The 20,385-nt window shown below is 48.5% G+C and overlaps 1 protein-coding gene across 1 annotated transcript in view; it reads right to left on the minus strand.

Annotated features, from left to right (window-relative positions):
- The window catches only part of SLC16A2 (solute carrier family 16 member 2), a 102,519-nt gene that overhangs the window by 17,161 nt on the left and 64,973 nt on the right, over positions 1-20,385 (minus strand). The window contains exon 2 of the mRNA XM_074278354.1: positions 3,824-3,968. Within this exon, the coding sequence (XP_074134455.1) occupies positions 3,824-3,968 (145 nt within the window). The remainder of the gene's footprint in view (positions 1-3,823; positions 3,969-20,385) is intronic.

Below are 20,385 nucleotides of genomic sequence, written 5' to 3' on the forward strand. Positions count from 1 at the left end.
ATGACCCTGGGGAAAGGCAATTGGAAAGACAGTCATTACCAGGCCATTGAGTTTTGTCCCATTTTACAGATGAAAAAACTGAGGCTCCAAGAGGTCAATGAGTTGCCCCAAAAGTCCTACAGCTAATGTTTTAGGTGGTATTTGAAACTGAGTTTTTCTTACTCCCAGTCCAGTGTTCTAGCCATTACAGGGTGCTGTCTCTCCTAGAGCTGGAGCCATTGGTGAGCATTGGGCCAGCTTGGGGCCTCCTGTGTTCAGGGGATCTGGCCAGCAGAAGCCATTCTATTTCCCGTGACTTGGGGGCAGTTTAAACCAACAGAACTCAAAGCCCTCTTTGATTCACCACAGCCCACCTTGGATGCCGGCTTGGCCATCATCCCTTTGCTTCTAGATAGGCTCAGCCTGGTCAGATGACAATCTGTCAGGATTTTTTAGGCCTTTGAGGGAAGACTGAGCAACCTTTCTCATCTGTCTACTGTTGGAAATTTAGCCTTCACCCCCACACTATGAAGTGGAAGGGGCCTTAGGGCCACTGCCCAAAAGAAGGAAGAGGTACTAGTTGGGAGGGTTTCCATAGCAACCATCACCGTGGCACTCCATCTCCAAGCATTGCCGGGACCAGACCATTGATGCGGGCAAAGTGTGAGAAGGAGATAAAGCCAAATGCCACCGGGCCCTGTGTATACTGCCAGAGTGTGCACACTAGCCAGGAACCCTTACAATGGCCATTGGCCAAGTTGCTAAGATAAAAGGCCAGAACTCTGGAGCTCAGTTTGCTCTGTGAGTACACTGAGGAAAAGTGAGGTGGAACTCCGAGCACTGATCATGGTGGCAGAGGGTATTCAGACCATACCCACCAGCATCCCCAGTCCTGACGGATAAGACACTTTTTCGGTCACTGTTTGGCAGTCTTAGAGATTGGCTAACGTGGATGGGAAGAGCCCCCAAATTGATCCGGAGCTGCTCCTGACTCAGAACTGTTCACAGCCTCCATCACTGCTCACCCCACTTCCTTGCCATCTGAAATGACTCAAAATTCTGAGCGATACAAGAGGAAGGACAGATTTGGGCCTCCTGCTAGCAACCGAAGCTACTTTTCCATGGGAAGTAAAACCAAATAACCTGGTCGTTGGTGTGATGGGAAAAACGTGAGTTTTGGACTCAGAGGACTTGGGTTCAGATCTCACTCTACTACTTATTGCCCATAAAGTGAAGGCATCATATTTCATGGCCTCTGAGGACCCGAGCAGCTCTGACACCCCATGATTTCTGGCTCTGATGTGATGCATATGTTCACAAGAAATCCAAGTCATGAGGGCTTAGGGGCAAGATAGCTCCAACTGCAAGTTCTTGTATGGGGCAGTCCCTGCTACTGTACCCCACCCCCACTAGTGAACCCATGTGGACTGGAAGGGAAATGGGATCCTTATGTGCCTAGTTTGTTTACACTTTGCTCGGTCTTACAAAATAGCTCAGTGGCGAGTGGCGGAGGGGCCCCTCCTCCATCCTGTCGATGCCCCGGGCATGGCATTCCACTGGGGCACATGAGGCCGGATGTTGCAAGGGTCCTGAGAGATGCGGGCAGCCGCCCCGTCCCCGGGGCAGGCTCCACGGGGGGTTTCCCCTTCTTCCCGTCCCAATCTGATGGGACAGCGCCAAACCTTTTTTTGCTGGCCGAGTCTGAGCTTTGCTAGCAGGTCGGGTGGGAGCTCGGGTGGGTGGCCGGAAATGTTAGACTCATAAAGAAAGTTGGCTCACCCTCAGAGAGCCCAGGACCATAAAATAAATGTTTTTTTTTTTTTTTTTTTTTTAAAGCAATGACTTCTTGAGGCTACAAGTCCCGGTGCCAGATACCCTTCTGGAAACAGATTGGTTGGGATGGGGAGATGAAAGACAGTATGGTACAGTGGCAAGAACACTGGATTTGATGTCTAGGGAGCTGAATTCAGATCTTGCCTCACGCTTCCTATCTGTGTGACCTTGGACAAGTTTTCCCTCTGCTCAAAGTGGGCCTCAGTTTTTGCCTCTGAAAACACAGGGGTTTGGATTACACAATCACCTGGGTCTCTTCAGGCTGTGATCCCTCTTCTGAAGGCCCTTGGATATTTAGCTCTGCTCACCTTTCTCTTGCATTGCCACCCCCAGCTCCTCCATCTTCAGGCAGGTTGGGTCTCACATCGGCCCAGATTGATAAGGAATCCCCCTGATGACCCCACTTTTCCCAACCTGAGGAAAGACTTGCTGATTGACTTATCTCCCACTTACACCCACTGGAGAAGGAGGAGGCACCTCTATCTACCGGGGGGGGGGGGGGGGGGGGCAGATCCAGGCTGCTTGGGGGTGACTTGGGGTGGGGGCGGGTCACTGTTTCTACAACAGATGGACAGACCGGGATAGTGATAGGCTGCCACAACAGGAGGAGATTCGATTTCATCCTTTTGTTTGGTCCCAGGGGCCAAACTAAGAGCAATGGGTTTAGGTGGCAAAGGGTGGTTCTGAGAGAAAACTTCCTGCTGTTTAATGAGAGCTGTTCAGGAGTGGAAAGGCCTCCCCCCTTGCCTGATTTGTGGTATTCAGGCTTCCTGTTCAGCCTGGATTCAGTGCTTCTGTAGGAGTAGGACAGATGGGTTCTGTGGCCTGATCCCAGCTGGGAATACTGCTAAATATTCCCATCTCTTCCTCTCTCTTACTGAAAACTGGCTCTGGCTGGCTCTGGTTCTACCTGGACCCTCATCATCCGGGCCTGGAGGTGCCAATCTGAAATAACCTGAAGGAGAGCCCCAGACATAAAAGCACCTTGAGGTGAGTTCACCTCTTCTGAGGGCCTATCTGTCCTCAAGAACAGGCTCAGAGGTAGAGAAACAGAGTTCCAGTGGTAGCTCTGCTCCCTTCTGCCTGTGTGATTGTGGGCCGCTCCATTTCCTCTAGGAATGGTCTCCCAGCCCTCTAGCTCACAGGAGCAAGATGATGACACAGAATGGGGTCCTAGAGGAAGCAGTGTGGCCCAGTGGAGAATTCTGGCTCTGGAGTTTAAATTCTAGCCTTGCTCTGGCTGGGCCGGACAAGTTACCTTACCCAGCAGGACTTAGGTTTCCCAAGTGTAAAAATAAGGGATCTGGACTAGAATTGGGAGGCTTTCATCTAGAAATGTCAATAACTGTATTTCAGTGCAATCGCCTTCCTTTGTAACCTAATGTAGTTTCTTTTTATGCGTTTAAAAACCATCTCTACTAAGGAAGGCCAGAGGGCCAAGGGTCTATTTCATAAAGGAGGTTAAAACCCCCAGGATTAGAAAAAGGCCTCTAAGATTCTTTCTGGCCCATGATCCCATGAGTCTACCTTCTATCCCCTGAATCCCACCAACTGACTCCACGGGCACTCCCGGGAATACCCACGAGGGCAGAAAAGGGGAAGTGCCACCTTGGACTGGGCATGAGAATGGCTGGCAGCCTTTCCTCCCATATTGGCAGTTTCCTTTATCAGAAAAGGAGGGTGACTTTGTTCTTAGACCCTCAGTGTGGCCTTGGAGTGTCAGTGTGGTGTTGGATGATACAAAGAAGTTAGATTTAACTCACTCTGTAAAAATGGGAATTAAAGCATTTGCTAGCCACCACACATGACTGAGCAGTTTTGAATATGCCTTAAAGCAACAGAGATCATTTGAGAGCTATATAAAGGTCAGGGTTCACGAGGGAACCCAAGTTCAGGGAAGATGGGCACTTCCGTTTCAGCCCAAGTCAGTGACTCCATGTAGTGGCCAGGGAGGGCAAAGGGGAGGGGAAGGGAGGGGACACGGACTGGGCTTGGGCAACCATGGTCTTACTTGGTGAAGGAACTGCTGAGGAGGCCAATGAAGGCGACAGCTGCCCCGGCCGTCGCTGGGATTCTGCAGCCCATCCGGTCGGTGAAGATGCTCACGACGGGGGAACACAAGAAGATCATTCCCATAGCCAGGGCTCCAACCCATGCTGTACAGAGACACCAAGGATAGTGAGACCCTCTAGATTAGCTGAATGCCTCTTCTCAGCTCCAATTCTGAAAGTGTCTCCCATATCATCACCTGGGGTCATCCCCCTCCCACCCCAGCCTCCCTGAGAGAGGCCTACTCACGGCCACATAGTGACCTAGTGACCAGGGCATGGTCCTGGTCCTCTAGCTACCAGTGCCTGAGAACCCAAACCATCAGGATACTCCATCCAAGACCTTTCCCGGCAGTTCTTCAGGGGAAGGAGAAGCAGAGCATTGGGAAGGCACTATGGGACAACGAACTTGGACGGGGAGACTGAGAGTGTGGACTCTTGTTCCAATGCTTGATCACTTTCAAGATTGTGGGAAAGTCAAGACATCATGGAATTTGGAACTGGAGGGAACCTGAGAAATTGTCCGTGTTCAGTTTCCTCATTCTACTGGTGAGGAAACTGAGGCCAGAAAAGATTAAGTAACGATAAAAAGGAGGTTGGCCAGATGATCCCCAAGGCTAGGAATCCTCTTCTCCTCAGACTGTTACCACCTCTCTGTTCTCTCTTCTCCAGGCTACATAATCTTAGCTCCTTTAACTTTTCCTCCTCGGTTAATTGCCAGCCCTATAATTATCTTCCCACTTTCTTCTGAATGTGTTCCAAGTTTGCAACAGCAGCAGCAGCAACAACAAGAAACACTACTCTGTTGCCGGTAGTAGGATCGATCTCCTTTGAGTTGTGAGGGGTTGGATGAAACGATGAAATACAGGGATTACTTCCTGGTCCCTCAAAACTCTGCTCCTCCTTGCGGCCTCCCCAGAATCATGCTCAGGCTAGATTACCCAATGGTTAGTGCGTGCTGTTAGGGTAAATGAGGCCTGGCTCAAGCTAGAGGCCCGTGAGGGCCAGTTTCTTTGACTCTGCTTCCTTGCTACTTCCCCCACCCCACCCCTGGACACTTAGCCCAAGCCTGGCTATCTTGCCAATGAGTATGGTAGGCCCCTGGAGAGACCAGATGAGGGAAAGAATGGCCAGACTGTTTGGTTTAATGGAGAGTTCACCGTATTTGTGTTTCATGTTTGATATTTTCTAAACATGTGGTCTTAGGCACATCACACTTCCTCTCTGAAGGTCTCAATTTCTTTGTCTATTTTCAATTTCCTTGTCAAACCTCTGCAAGAGGGTTGAACTCAATAATCTCTACTATGGACATTTCCAGTCTGTATCTATAATTTGATGATTACCAGAGTAACTCCATCCATGGTATTGAGAAAAATAGTCCCCTGAGAGGTGTTTTTTCATTGTTTCCCATAATTCACTCCAAATTCAGAGGAAAGGAGATTTGCAAATAAGCAGCCCTATAGGATGACTACTGTGTAGCACCCTCAATCACAGAGATTGCTTTGCACCTGCTTTTTCTATGCTGTCATGGTTTATCTGTGTATGTTGTTCCTCATTAATCAAAGGTAAGGTCCCTGAGGAAAAGAGCTGGGTTTTCTTTGTCTTTGTATTCTCGCATCTAACACAGATACTGGCACATAGAAGGTGCTTATGCTTGCTGGAAGGCACCAATAACTTGGCACAAAGGACAGTGAGACCAGGGAACACGAAACTCTCAAATCCTAACAGATGACAGCTGGAAGGAGCCTTGTTTTTCAGCTTCAACCTTTCTGACTCCCAAGTCCAGCTTTGAGGACATTTCCTCTCAGGAATATGAAGGTGGGGGTCCACGTGATAGGTATGCGGGAGTCTGAGAGAAAGATCCCTTTTAGCTAGACAGGGAGAGTCGGAAAGGGCGACATCTGAATTTGGTTTTGGAGGAAGAACTTCAACGGGTGTAGACAGGTGTTAGGGTGAGTCCCACTGGGGACCTGTGCGAGTAGCGACACCGGGGACGGGAGATGGAGAAGAGTCTAATGCGGCTGGATCTTTTACTTGGTGAGGAGGAGTTAGGGAGAGTAGAACCAGATTGTGAGGGTTCTTGAATAGCAACAATAAGAAATGATACTTTAATAAATTGTGGGGAGCCTTTGAAGGAGCCAGATTTCCAAAGCTTTCCTTGATAATTAGCTCTGAAATGACACAGCTCTGGATTTGTTTCTGGGTAGAAAAGCATTTTAAAAAGTCCTCTTGCCTGTTGGAGTGAAAAGGTCATTGGACTTAGAGTCAAATCCCAACTCTTCTGCTTAATTACTGTGTTCCAGAGCAAATAAATGGCTTCCCTTCTCCTCAGTTCCTCTATTTCCTCCACTGTTAAATGAAAGGAGCAGTCGAGATTCTGATCTTCCTTCCTGTCTAAAATCTCATGATCCTTGCTTACTTCCAGCTCCCAGCGCCCCCCCCTCCTCAATCAACCAATTCCTGAGGGAGGGCCTCATTCTTTGAGAATGAATGTTCTGCCCTGTGGAGCTCTCCCCCTTCCTCTCCCCTTTCCCTTCCCCCTCAGGTCTTGAGGATGAGCTATAAATATATTCACACATGCGCACTCTCCAACTCTTTCATCCAAGTACTTCAGAGGAGACTGTGCTCGAAGCCTGGGTGCACAAGCTCCTCTGAGGATTGTCAGGGAAGAAGGGGGAACCCCGCAGGGGGGGAGCTGACCCAATGTCTGCATTCCATAGGCACCCCTTTCCCTCCTTCCTTGGCTCTGATTAAGGCTCTGGGGAGCAGTAAACATGTCCCACCAGCCCTGCCTACTTCCTTACCCATGGGGCTCCTTGACACACACACAGACACACACAGACACACAGACACACAGATACACACACACCCCTTCTTCCTCAGGCTCCCAGGCCGAGGCCACTGCCTTTGAAGTTTCTGGGGAGACATTCTGAAAAGAACCCAGGGATCCGGGAGGGGAGAGATAAGAGAGACTCCCTCCTCCGTCTCCCCCGCTAGGCTGCCGCCAAACGACTCTCCAAATTAATTACGGGCCTTCAGGATTCGGTGTATTCAAAAGCATTCTTGTCATAAGTGGGGGCCCGACGCTCAGGCTCACGGGAGGGAGGAGTGGAGCAAAGCCAAGGATAAAGGAGACAGACCCAGAGGGGGGAGGGAGGAAAGGAGATTGAAGGAAGGAAAGAGACAGGGAAGAAAATAAAGATGGAAAGGGGGGAAGGGAGTGAAATAAGGGAGAAGGACCAAGATGGGGGAAGGCAGGAAGGAGGGAGGGGGAGAGGGCAGAGGGAGACGGGGCCAGGCTGGGGGGCAGCGAGCGCTGTCCGAAGGCCGGCCTTAGTAGCAAGGTGCACACAGTCCAGAAAGAACAGCTAATAGGATTAAGTGGTCAGGCACCAAGTGCAGCCATCTGAAACAGCTGTAGCCAGCACCCGGGAGGGGGCCGCCCCCACGCCGCCTCCGGAAAGTCGATACTGTGTCTCTTGCAGTGTCAGCTCCCCCCTGCCAAACCCCCACCCCCAGCAGCCTGGCAGGCCCTCGGGAGAGATTACCTCTACCTCGGGGTAGAGGTGGCATGGAATAAGGGCACCTGGGACCTCCGCTGCACACCCTTCCCAGTCCCAGGTGCTGCCCGGGGGAGCTGAGGAAGCCGGGAGTGGCGTTTCCAGGTGGCTGGAAAACAGTAGTGGAGGACCTCGAAAGCGCTGGCGGGAACATCCTGGGGGGGGGGGGGGCTGTGGCATCTATAGGCCCACATGGAGAGGCTGGGAGCCATGACTTGAGGTTTTAGTTTGTGCTTGACTCACCATTGGGATCCTGAACCGGGGAGAAGCTGAGGGATGGGGTGTGGTGAAGAGAGCTCGAGTTGGGTATCAATCATTATAGGACCTGGATTTGAATCCTACCCATGCCACTTTCCAGAGAAATCGCTTTCTCTTTCCAGTTTCCACCTCTGAAGTGTTAGAGCAGGTGCTTTTTCAGAGGCTTTAGGGCCCTTAGAGACCAACCCCCTTCTTTTTCAAAGCAGGAGAGTAAAGGCTGGAGGCTAAGTGATTTGGGACCAAGTCACAGTCTAAGGAGCTGACAAGGATCCTAGATCAGTGAAATCCTCCAGTGGACACAAACGCCCTAGGTCACAGGAGAATCCTGCCTTGTGGGAGTACCCGGCAACAGCCGGAGAAGGCAGAGTATAGAGTATTGGTTCCAGAAGTGGTGGAGGGCTTTGGAGGTCTGTAGGAGACAGCACAAGGATTCGCATCTGTCTGTTCCTCCCTCAGCACTCCCTAAATTCACGCTGCCATTAGCTTCTGTGCTCCAGGCTCAAACATGGGCTGCCAGAAGGGATCCCCCCCAGAACCAAGCATGCTTTCATACAAAAATCCTGGACTTCAGTCTCCTCTCTTGGTTCATAAGCCAAGCTGTTGAGTCATCCCAAAGTGGAATTGGGCAGATGCGAACTCCTCACACCAGCAATGGTGAACCTATAGGCTCTACCATGTCAACTTTGGTTCTCCCCCAAAGATGACCACTTTGATTATGTAATGGCCCTACTCAACCTTCCATGGCTCCCTATTGGTAGGTTCAAGTCCAAAATCCCTAGCCTGGCATTGAGGACTCCACCCCTCTTCCCCTCCAATCTGGGTCTACTACCTTGTCTTCCACCACTCCTGCCTCATTGGGGTCAGTCGTGCCCCTAGCATGTCCTGGATTGGATGGCCTCTGAGTCCTTTTCATTTCCTTTCATCCTTCTGCTCATCCACATCCCAACCATCCTTCACAGCTGAGTGGAAATCAAGCCCCCTCTGGCAAACGTGGCGATGGTGTGTTCTCTGCCAGGTTATCAAGCATCTTAACTGCTAAATCCCACGGCCTTTCTGCAATCTTGTTCTTTTTGATTTCTTTCAGGCTTTTGACACAGTTTACCACCATCTCTTCCTATCGAGATACTTTCTCTTCAATTGACTTTCATCTTGGTTTGACTCCTATTCACTCCCTCTGTCTCCTTTGCTGAATCCTTTTCTTCCTCCTTACTAAAAGGCTCGATCCTCAGCCCCCCTCTCCTCCCTCTCCACTCTCTTTTTGGCAATCTCATCAGTTTCCATGAGTCCAATGACTAACTCTAGACAGATGACTTTGAGATCTCTATCTCTATATATCCAGACCCAGTGTCTTTCCCGAGCTGCAACCACACATCACTTGGACCTTCTGGAGGCATCTCAAATCCAATACGTTCCAAAGGAAAGTCATAATCTTTCCTGCCAAATTTCATTCCCTTTCCAAATGTGCCCATTACTGCTGATGACACCCACCATTCTTCCAGTCACTCAGCTTTAAAACCTTAGGATTATTCTTGATTTTGGATGAATGATTCTTCCACCCCTACTTGGGATATATTCCATCCACCTTAACTCCCTTCAGAGTAAGTTCCTTGAGGGCAGGGCTTAAAGAGAATAATTCCATTTCCCACCCCCACCCCCACCCCCACCCCCATGCTGCTAAGTAACATCTTCATCCTATCCCTTGATTCTCTAGCACTGTTGTCCCCGGATGAGAAGAGGACAATTTGACTGGAAGGATGAAGAGTTAAATGGGCCTGGAAAGATACTTGGCAGCCAGATTGTGGAGCGTCTTAAATGCCAGCCTAAGGAGCTTGCATTGTATCCTAGAGACAATGGGGAGCCACTGACGGGTTCAGACTGGGGGGTGATGTTGTTACACTTATATTCTTTTGTAATATTTGGGCAGCTGTGTGAAGAATGAATTGGAGAGGAGAGAGACTAGAGTTCAATAGATTAGTTAGGAGGCTATTCCCATAGATCAAGGAAAAAGTAACAAGGCTCTGGATGAGGGTGAAGGTAGTGAGGGCGGAGAGGACTTGGAGATATCTCATGTAAGCAGGTTGACAAATTAATTCCAGCGAATTAAGCATTGCCTTCCTCAGCCTCTTCTCTAAAAATGGCAAAGCCAACCCCTTAGTCGGAAAGTTTCTCAGGCTCATTGCTTCCTGGCAGAAAGGAGAGATGCAGCTAAGTCGGGACCGGAGGGGAGAGAGAGGGGAGGGGAGGGAATGGGAGACAAGGGTCACCAAGAAGGGACACAGGGGCTCTCCGACAAACCTTACCCCTCGCACAAGTGGGTAGCTGTCAGAAATGGGAGATCTTGGCATTCGCTCTTTGTCCTTCTCTGGGAAGAATGAGCCTGGGCAATTGAGACTCGGTTTCTTCGTCTGCAAAATGGATTAAGAATCCTTGTCCCAACTACTCCTAAGGGTGGTAGTGAATAATGCTTTTGGCCGCCCTTAAACAGCCTCAGAATAGTGCCCATTGTGCTAATTATGTCCCAGTTCCTGGGGGCTAGGCAATGTCAATGCTCTCAGAAAAAAAAATTTAATTACCTTTGGATTCCAAGGCTTTAAGGACCGCCAATCTCTCACACCCCCCCCTGGCCCCTGGTGCATACCTTTGCCTTACTCTCCTGGTTACATAATAGAAAATGATCCTGAAAAGGTTCTTTTCTAGGAAAGGAGACAAAGAAAACCTAATCGTTTGGAGTGAAGGGCTCCAAATTTCCCTTGGTATTTTCATTATTTTTGAGATTCTCAGAAACCCAGAGTTAAGACTTTCTCCACCTCGGGGATTAGCCCCAGTGTCTGTATCCTAGTCAAGGTTTTTGGCCCCCCTTCTGACTGGGCCCCCTCTACCTGGCCCCTCCTGCTTGGATCCCTTGGCTGGTCCCTCCTGAGAGGGAAAGAGGGCCCAAAAGATGTGCATGGATTTGAATGGGGAGGAGGGAACTTTCTTCCCTAGCCTGCTCTAGAAACTGTGGGGTCAGTCCCCCTTTGGAGTCCTGGTTTACAGTTCTGGCAAGCCCTTTTGCTCTGAGTTGGAGTGTTTTATTCTCTGACTTTAGGAGGTGTCTATAGAGAGAGGCCTGGGAACATGGGAAAAGTCTGGGGAGGCAGAGACCTTGAAGGCCAACTTTGACCCCCACTCAGTTTCTCAGAATGAGTCTGTGAGGGCCGTTTTCCCAGTAGTCTGTCCTCTCGTGGCCCCTTCTTGAAATTAGAACTGCCACCCTCCAAATCAGTTTAGTGTCAAACCACGCCAATGAATCTCTTGGGAATAAGAAAATGATTGGGGATGGTTAGAGAGGTCTTTATGATAATATGGCAGCTCTTTCACATCTGAGGTTGAGCTCCTGAAAAATTGTATCCCTCTTTCTATTTGTATTCCTGGTGCTTAATAAGTGCTTTGCATATAGTAGGCACTTAAAAATACTTTATCCATCTATCCATCCATTCGTCCATCCCTAATATCTGTTGAGCCCCATAACAGTCTAGTGAGGGATGAGCGCACAAACTGATTGCTCTGTTTTACAGATATGGAAACTGAGGCTACGGAACTAGTCATTGGTAAGCTCAAGTCTTTGGTTCCAAATCCAATTTTCTTTCTAGTATATAACACAGGATACTGGATTAGCAGTCACAGAATATTAGAGATGAAAAGGGTTTCAGAAGGCATCCAGTTCAACCCAGGCCTGAATGAAATTCTCTTCCAAGGCATCCCAACCAATTGATTAACCAGGCACTGCCTGAATACTTTTAATAACTGTGAACTCGCTACCTTACCCCCCTCCTCATCCATTTCACTTTTGGAATGTGGTGATTGTTACTGGGTTCTTCCTTGCATCTAATTTAGATCTGGTCTTGGTTCTGCCCTCTAGTGCCAAGCTAAACAAGCTTCGCCCTTCTTCCAGGAAATATTTCTTCAGACCCGGCTCTAAGCTATCTCAATGCCAGTCACCCACCATGTCACCTCTCTGAATCCTGCACTGGTATGGCTGCGGTTGGGTCAGTTAAACTCCACTTGTGGGGGGAGGGAGTGGGAGAGTTTCCTTAAGAAATCTCTCGATTTCTGGGACTATACCAAGGCCAGCTGGGAAATGGCAGCAACAGATGGGCTCTGGTAACGCAGAGTGGGTGGGAGCGGGGGCGATTTCTCAGAGCGTCAGCCTGCCATCAGCGATGGCGCAGTCTGCCAGGCTGGGAGGTGGAAACAGCAACGCTAACAGACCCACCCCCTCAGCTCTCTCCTGCCTCCCCCCCTTCACCATGCATAGCAGCTGTGTATGTGATGAGTGGGCCCCACCTTCCCCCATGGGAGGAGATGGACAGGCCTAGTCTGCCCTTCCCAGACTCCCACATCCAGCAGCAGCAGCTCAATAGCATCAAAGGATGCTGTGCTTTGGAGCTGGGAGAGACCTTAGGGATCACTTATACCAACTCCATTTTACTTAAAAAGGACAGAGGTCCTGAGGGAGCTAATGCTGGGCTCAGGCATATCCTCAAGCATCCGGTGTTCCTCCAGCTGCCTCCCTCTCAAAGTCACGGTAGCCATCACCCTTCCTCCGGGCCTCCCTTCTCTGCCATCCCACTGTAGTACCATTTCCATGGTACTTATCATGGAATTCTTGGTGATACTGAAAGGCAGCACGGTCTCATAGAAAGAACATTAGGTTTAGAGTCAGTCACCACCTCTGTGACTTGGGGCAAGTATCTTCCCATTTACGAGCCTCAGTGGTCCCATCTGTAAAATGGATGAGGATGGTCAAGCACACTGATTTTCAAACATTTTTGGCCCAGGCCTAGCAGGGTGTACATAGGCCTGAGCACGCACTTACAAGTAGAAGCTCCATAGAATTGGTGGAATGCCCTAGGAAAGGAAGCTGAATGGACTTAGCTGGCTTTCGTATCTATGGGGACAAATACTTCAAACAGGCATTGGGCCAGGCCCTGAGCTGACCAGGAGAGAGTAAGTTGGATTGCCTTTTTGGTGCCCGCTTCTTGACACAGAACTTACGTTTCTAACCCCAGTGTTCTCCCAGTCATACTAGGAAGTTGTGACTCTGGGCATGAAAGAGCAACAGTGCTGCTGGATTGCCTTGTGGTAGCTGTAAGGAGGCTGGGCCCATCACCAGTGATGAATTTGGGGCAAGAAGACGTCAAATACTTAAGGACGAGTGTATTTGGACAACCAGGTGGATCGGTCACATGTCAAGAATGATTGGCCATGGATGGCTAGCTGGAGCAGTGTCCTTGGAAGAGATGAATGTGTTGGCAAGGGGGCAAGGAGGGAGATCGAGGGTGGATTTCCTGGGCCATGGGCAAGAATCACACAGGATGAAAAGGGAATGGGGTGTAATCTGTACTGGTGAAGGCATCTCTGAACCCCAGAGCAAGAAGGCATTTCACAGGCCATCTAGCCCAACCAATATCTTCCCAAAGGCCCCTTTTACCATTCCCTAAAGAGCTGGCACCTAGCCTGTTCTTGAAGACCTCTAGTAATGGCCAAACCTACTGTCTCCCAAGGCAGTCTCTTTCACTTTGGGCCACCTCGTCAGGAGGTTTTTGGGGCTAGCATACAATTGACCTCTTGGCAATCACCCTGCAAGTGACTTCTCTCAACACCCTTCAGGTGCTCAGTTGCTGGCAGAGCTGGGGTTTGAAAAAAAGGCTTTTTGGGGGGTTTGGATTGCTTCTCGGAGTCCCCAAGGATTCTCCACATAGAAGTCTTTGAATTTTGTCGGCTCCTCGTCCCTGAGCTCACAAGATGGTCTGCATTTGGAGCAAGGCCTTTTTCAAAGAATTCCCAGCACTCCCATTTATCATCTCATTTGATCCTCCCAGAAGCCCTTCATTTAATAGGCCCAGAAGCCCCATTTTCAGCCTCCCACGCTCTGTCAGAATACAGGCCTGTTTCAAATGGTTACCCAACTTCTTTCTTTCATTTCCACAATACTTTTCAAAACCCTGAATCCCAAGGAATAATGGAGCCTCTGGCTGCAAACACTCTACTCCCCTACTTTCTTCTTCCTTGGCTTGCTAATAAAAATAAAACCAATTCCTGTTTCTAGGCCTCTTGAAGGTTTACAAAAACAACAACAACAACAACAACAACAACAACAACAACAACAACAACAACAACACCACACACACACACACACACACACACACACACATAAACTTTCCTTACCAGAGCCATGGGAAATAGTTGGTACAAGCTTTCTTATCCTCATCTTTCAGAAGAGGAAGATGAAGTTTAGATCAGAACAATAGCTTGCCCTGGATCCTGCAAGCAGCAAAGTATTTGAACCCAGATCCGGCCTACCAATCCAGGGCTTCTTTTTGCTTCAGTTCACCCCTGCCCCTTTCCTTACTTGCCAGTCCCTGGAATGTTAGGATTCTTCTGGAAAGTTGTTCCCCAAATTCCTTTTTGTTCATTTGCTGGTCTAATTTTTACTTGTTTTCTCCAGGACCCAGCCTTGCCATTTACTGGCTGTGTGGTAAGTCACTGGAGGACTTCATGGAGGAGATGAGAGGTTGGAATAAATAGTGTCTAAAGTCTCTTAAAACTCTACCATCCTAGCATTCTAGGTCCAAAAATGAGCTCTCAGCCCGTTGTCCCACTGTGCTGAACCTCAGCTTTCTTAGCTGTAGAGTAGGAATAATATCACCCAAAGTACCTATTTGACAAATAATTTCATGGAAAGGATTTGGTAGACCTTAGAGTGCTAAGTCAATATCAGCTATCATTTTTCCTTTTCTTTCTTAAATTTTGACTGTGGGCCTAGCCTACTGACTGTTTGGGGGGTTACCACAGGAATATTATAACCAGTTGTGTTAAGTTTCCATTCTGGGAGTTCAGAAGAGGTTGAAAGGCCCTATGCCTTCTGCAGGCCACCATTCTCCAAAACACCCTCACTTCATATCCCGTTGGGCCCTCACATACTTTGGGGCTGAGCTCACTGGGGCAGGGCCTGGGGCAGCCCAATGACCTAGAGACACCCTGGCATGGGTAGGAAAGAAAGGATTGCAAGGACGTTGGTTCTCAGCTTTCCCTGGAACAAGTCCTCTCTGCCAATGAGCATGGATTTCACCACCTGCCTCAGGCTCACTGGAGAGCCACAGAGACAGAGCTGGGCCTATACAAAGGGAAAAGCCTAGATGCCTTCCCCCAAATTTAACCATGTTCAAGGCTGACAAAAATGCCTCAGTCAACTTGGAAGAGGTTCTTTGATCACTAGCCTTTGTTAAAGGGCTTCAATTATGCCCCCTCCTAGAAAATCATAGGATATAGAGCTGAAAAGACCCTCGGATGAAAAAAAAACCCAGGAAGACCCTTCCCTTGGCTCCAAATTGGGCTGAACACCCTGCAGCGCCTGGCACGTTAGTAGGGGCTTAATGAGAGTTTGTTGACTGACTGACCGAAGGGGCTGGGGCCAGTTTCCTTTCCCCTGTTTTAGGAGGGAAGGCAGAGTTTCCAGGCCTGTTATCACAGACCTATTCCTGGACACGCCTAACAAAGGGCCTCTAGTAGGAGAGAGAGGTTCAGGGAATTGTTCAATGCCTCAGGCCTTCTTTCAGGCTCCAAAGGCACCAGCCAGTCTCTGACAGAGAGCAGCTGCAATTCAGATACTTCCCAGGGTACTTGGATCCCACACGTTGTAGCCACATGGGAGCCCATCGACTCGGCTCCCGGCCGAATCCCTCATCGATTAATTAGGTAATTACAGTCAGAGTGGCCAAAACTTGACAAATCTGGCCCACGGGGGTGGGGGCGGGATGTAGTTTTTGTCTTTGGAAGGCAGTGGGGTATAGTGGGGAGCTCTTGGATCTTAGACTTTAGCCAGTCCACGCATCTCATGGTACAGAGCAAGAAAATGTGGCTGTGGCTGGAGGTCCGGAGACTCAAGTTGCGCCCCTCAACACATGCGTGACCTGAGGCAAATCACTTCCCCCCACAGATCTTCAATCTCTTCATCTGTTAATAAGGTGGGGCAATCATTTTTGCACTGCCCAACTCACTGGGGTGTTGAAGGAAAGGACTTTTATAAACTACAACGCCCTATGGAAATATCAGCTACAATAGCCATGACGAGGGCGATGGCTTGGGTTCATATAGCGCCTTAAAAAAATCCTTTTTATCACGAACTTAAATATCAACAAACATGAACATTTCCCTATACAACAAAGAGCAGAAGAGGATTGTATTCACTTGGCATCCTTCTTCAAAGAAGCCCAAGTATTTTCATGTCTATTATCTCACATTCTCTCAACAGAAGTGGCCATCCCCATGTTACAGATGAGGAAATTGAGGCCCAGAGAGGTGACATCCAAGATCACACAACAAAGTTAATGGCAGAGCCAGGAGTGAGACTCAGGCTTCCTGGTTCCCATTACAAAGTTTTATGAGCTAGATCATACAGCTTCCTGTTTCCGGAAGTCTGTCTTACAAATGGAGGGTGGCTCAAAGCCTTGCTGCAGGCTACATATACAGAATAAAGGTGGGAACTTGGGACAAAGGGTTGAGGTAGACGGAGATAAGGCATTGCCTAGGAAGGACTCCATCTGTGATTTTTTTTAATTCACAAATTTTTTTTTCAGATAACAAGTATTTATTTTCTCTCCCTTCCACCTCCTTCCCCTCCATTGAGGGGAAGAAAAAAAGCTACCTGGAATTTTGTTCTTTCCTCCATTTGCTTGGAAAACAAAAGGATCTCAGAGAGTTGAAAACATTAAACTGCCTCAGACTCAGATAATTCTCATGGGGTTTCTTTGGCAGAGATCTCCCCAAAATGGGTTTGGGGGCCCAAGATTCCAATCAGGGTGTTAAAATTGGAGTTAGTAGGAATTTCTAATCTTTAATCAGATAGATGTCTGGCATGATGGATTCCAATTCGGTTCCATACCCCTCAGATTCAAAGACAAATTAAATCCCTTCAGGCTCTACTTAGCTGACTGGCTAGCTGTGTTCAGAGTTTCAAAAGAGCTTGGTCTTTGGAAGAGAAAACTCTCCTTCTAGAGGAAAAAAAGACAACCACAGCGTGCATTCTGGGAATTGGCAGGTCTCCCTCTCTCTGTAAGGAGAAAGCAGCTGAGCTTTTCCTCCTGTTAGATACTACGTACATACAGGACCTGCTTCCGTAAAAGAAGTAGAAATCGGGCTTTTTGGTTCTATGCTACAAGAGAGATGGTACAATCAATATAGTTCTTATGGGAAGGAAGTAATATCTTGGCTGAGTACTCTAGCCGAAGCCAGAAACCAGAAGGTGGAAACAAAGAGAGCCCCACAAATGCCAGGGCACAGAGTGATGTCAAGCGTTCATCACCAGACCAACAGAACATTTTCTGGCAGAGAGTACATGCCACTAGAAGCTGGTCAGTCACTAAGCATCATTTAAGCATCTGCTGTGAACAAAACACTGTGGTTATGGCTGAGGATCCAAAGGAAGATGGAAACAGTTCCTGCCCTCAAGGTGCTCAATTTCTAATTGGGGCAAGAACATAAAAGTAATTCAGTCCATACAAGATAAATAGAGGGTTAGATGGACAGCAAGCTCAGAAGGGAAGGCGCTTGTAGCTACAAGGTCAGGGTCAGGGAGGCCAGGGAAAGGTATCCTGCAGAAGGTAGAATTTGAGCAGAGTCTTAAAGAAAGCTAGGGGAACTAAGAGGTGGAGGTGAGGAGAAAGAGCATTTCAGGGATGAGACACAGCTTGTGCAAAGGCATGGAGGTGGGAGATATAGGGCCCTCGGCAAGGAAGAGTTAAGTACACTGGATTGCAGAATGCATGGAGGGGAGCAAAGTATAAGAAGACTGGAAAGCTTGGAAAAGGTCATCTATGAAGGGTTTTACCAAACAGGGAACTTTATTTTAGATCCTAGAGGTATTCATTGGGGAGCCACAGTTTCTTGAATAGTGGGTGTGATGTTCAGATGTAAGCAGTGGGGAAAATCACTTTGGCAGCTAAGCAGAAGATGGACTGTAGTAGAGGGAGACTTGAGGTAGGAAGACCAAACAGCAGCTACTGTGGTACACTGGGCTCGAGTAGATGAGGGCCTCTAGTAGGGTAGTAACTAGATGAGTGAGAAGAAGGGGGGTTTATGCACATATATGTATACATTTACACATATACATACAATGCACATCTGTATACATGTGTATAGATGGGTTATTAGTTTTAAAAGCTGAATGGTAGGACTTGGAAATAGTTTGGAAATGTGGGCTGAATGTAACTGAATGACACCTTCAAGCTTGTGTGACTGGGAGGATGCGTAGCCTCAAAAGTTAAAGAGAAATTAGGAACGTGGGAGGGTTGAAGGGAAAGATGTGTTCTGTTCGGGACGTGTTGAGTTTGAGATGCCCATGGACTGTCTGGTTCAAGGTGTCTTAAAAGGCACTCAGTGATGTGTGACTAGAGCTTGGGAAAGAGGCTGGGCCTGAATTGTGTAGTTTGAGGAATCCTGTGCATAGAAATGGTCACTGAACCTATGGTGGCTGATGAGATCAACTGAAGGAAGCAAAAGAGAAGGTGGCCCAGGATAGAGGCTTGACTGGCGAACTGTTAAATATTTACCTACTTTAAATAAAAATCTACCCCTGGGTGGTTGAGGTTGACCATCTTTCTAGCCTAAGGGATCCTAAGACATCCCATCAAGGTCAAGACAGGAGTTCATTGTGGGGTAGGGTCAGGATGATAAAGGATGGTCTGTTCTTGAGTTCCCTCTGAATCCAGCTGGGCTGGGCCCTCACCTTGTGTCTGACGGGGAGCAACTGGCCCATGCCAGGGTCATGTCTGACCCTGTCTCCATCACCCAATAGAAGAGCCCTGCAGCTGGTTAGTCGTTGTCCCCAGGAGGGCAGGCAAGGACAGATCAGAACCTGACGGAGGCAGTCATATGATGCGAACTTTCTCCCCCACCTCCTCCCGACAGGTCAGGGTTGCTGACTGGTCATTAGTGTCCTGAATGTTAATGATTACAGAGAGGAGGGGATTCACCACAGCCTGTGGCATCAGGTCCTCCACAGCAAACTCCAGCCCTCCAGGAGACAAGGCAGGATTGGGCTTGAGCTCAGCATACCCACTCTAGATAAGTTTCCATAGGGCACAGGAGCCTGTGGAGGGGGAAGAGATAGAAACAAGAGCATACGTAGCTAAGCCCATCTATATCCAGTCCCCCGAGAGGGTGGGTTGTGGTAGTATCCAGAACAAAAAGAATATCTTTCTCCAATACATCCTCCATACTCCTACCTTTGCAATCTTCCTCATTACACTTTCAGAAACTTTTCATAGCTCTACATTACCTACTTAATTAACCTAGAAACCAGGGCAGGGAGGTGGTAAAGTGAATAGAGTGCTGGATCTAGAGTCAAGAAAGCCTGAAATCAAATCTGGCCTCCAGTTACTTACTAGCTATGGGACCTTTGGTGAGTCACTTAACTCTGTTGACCTCCAGTTTTCTCATCTGCCAAATAAGCTGGAGAAGGAAATGATGAACCCCTCTGGTCATTTCCACTGAAACTGGTTTCTGATGCTGAACCACTGGCCTCGAGCACTTCTCTTGCTCTTGAATCAAGGCGAGGATACCTCACACATGTCACCTAGTAGACACTTAATGAGTTAAATTGAATCATATTGAAGAGGGTCCAGAAGACAGTACATTAGCCCCTCATAGTCAGAGGCTCGGAAGCTCCTCGGGAGCGGGGGCTGCCAATCTCTGAATACGAATATGATGTACTTGGTAATTCCCCACACCCCAGTCCTCTGTTAATAATAATAACTAACCTTTCCGTGACATTAAGGAAAAGGCATTACCATCTGCTTTTCCTCTGTATCCTGCGGTCTAAAGGACTTTGGCATTTGCCTCATAGCTGAAAGAGCTGCCCACTGTATGTACGTTCCCAACAGCAGGGGTGTTCTTCCTTTTCTATCTGTATCCCCAGTGAGCCCTTGGTATAATGCCTTCTTTGCCCACAATATTGTACTTAATAAATGCTTTTTCATTCACTCATTTCCCCCTGAGGCCTACAAAGTGTTTTCCTCACCAGAGCCCTGAGGTGGGGAGTGAAGATCGCCTCATTTTACAGAAGAAGAAACTGAGGGGAAAAGGTGTGACGTCACAAAGCTGTTAGATGGTGGAGCCTGGATGAGGACTCAGGTCATCCTTCCATTGTATCTAGCTCCCTGGGCCCATCCAAGCTGAAGCATTTCCTAAATAAGGTAGCTGGAAGGAAAAAACATCTTGCTGGCAGTCCCCATCAAAGCAATGATGATTCTGGGCTCTTCCAATTGCACTGCCCTGCCTTTCCTCTCTGCTCTGTTCCTCTGGGATTCTGGGCTTCCAATAGGGTAAGCTCTGAGGACACCCTCTAAGGGCCGGCTTTATTTCAGAGCGATTATTCTGTCGGGGATCTGCAGATGAGGTAAACAGCTGGGCTCCCCTGTGTAGCTGTGGTAAAGAAATTCCTAGACATTCTAGACTCTCAGGCCCAGGCTTGTCTTGCTTGGGTAGTCTTGCCAATGGGTTCAGGGCCCCAAAGAAATAGGGAGGTAACATTAAAAAAATCCCAGAAATCCTTGTTTTCTTGCTGGGAGCCCTGAGGTGCAAAGGCTAGAACATGAAATGTTAGAGGTGGAAGGTCCCTGAAAATGTAGAGGCAGCAGATTCTTGCCTTGTCTGGTCTAGGAGGA

The sequence above is a fragment of the Sminthopsis crassicaudata genome, chromosome X (genome assembly GCF_048593235.1).
Source record: "Sminthopsis crassicaudata isolate SCR6 chromosome X, ASM4859323v1, whole genome shotgun sequence".
Classification (NCBI taxonomy): Eukaryota; Metazoa; Chordata; class Mammalia; order Dasyuromorphia; family Dasyuridae; genus Sminthopsis; species Sminthopsis crassicaudata.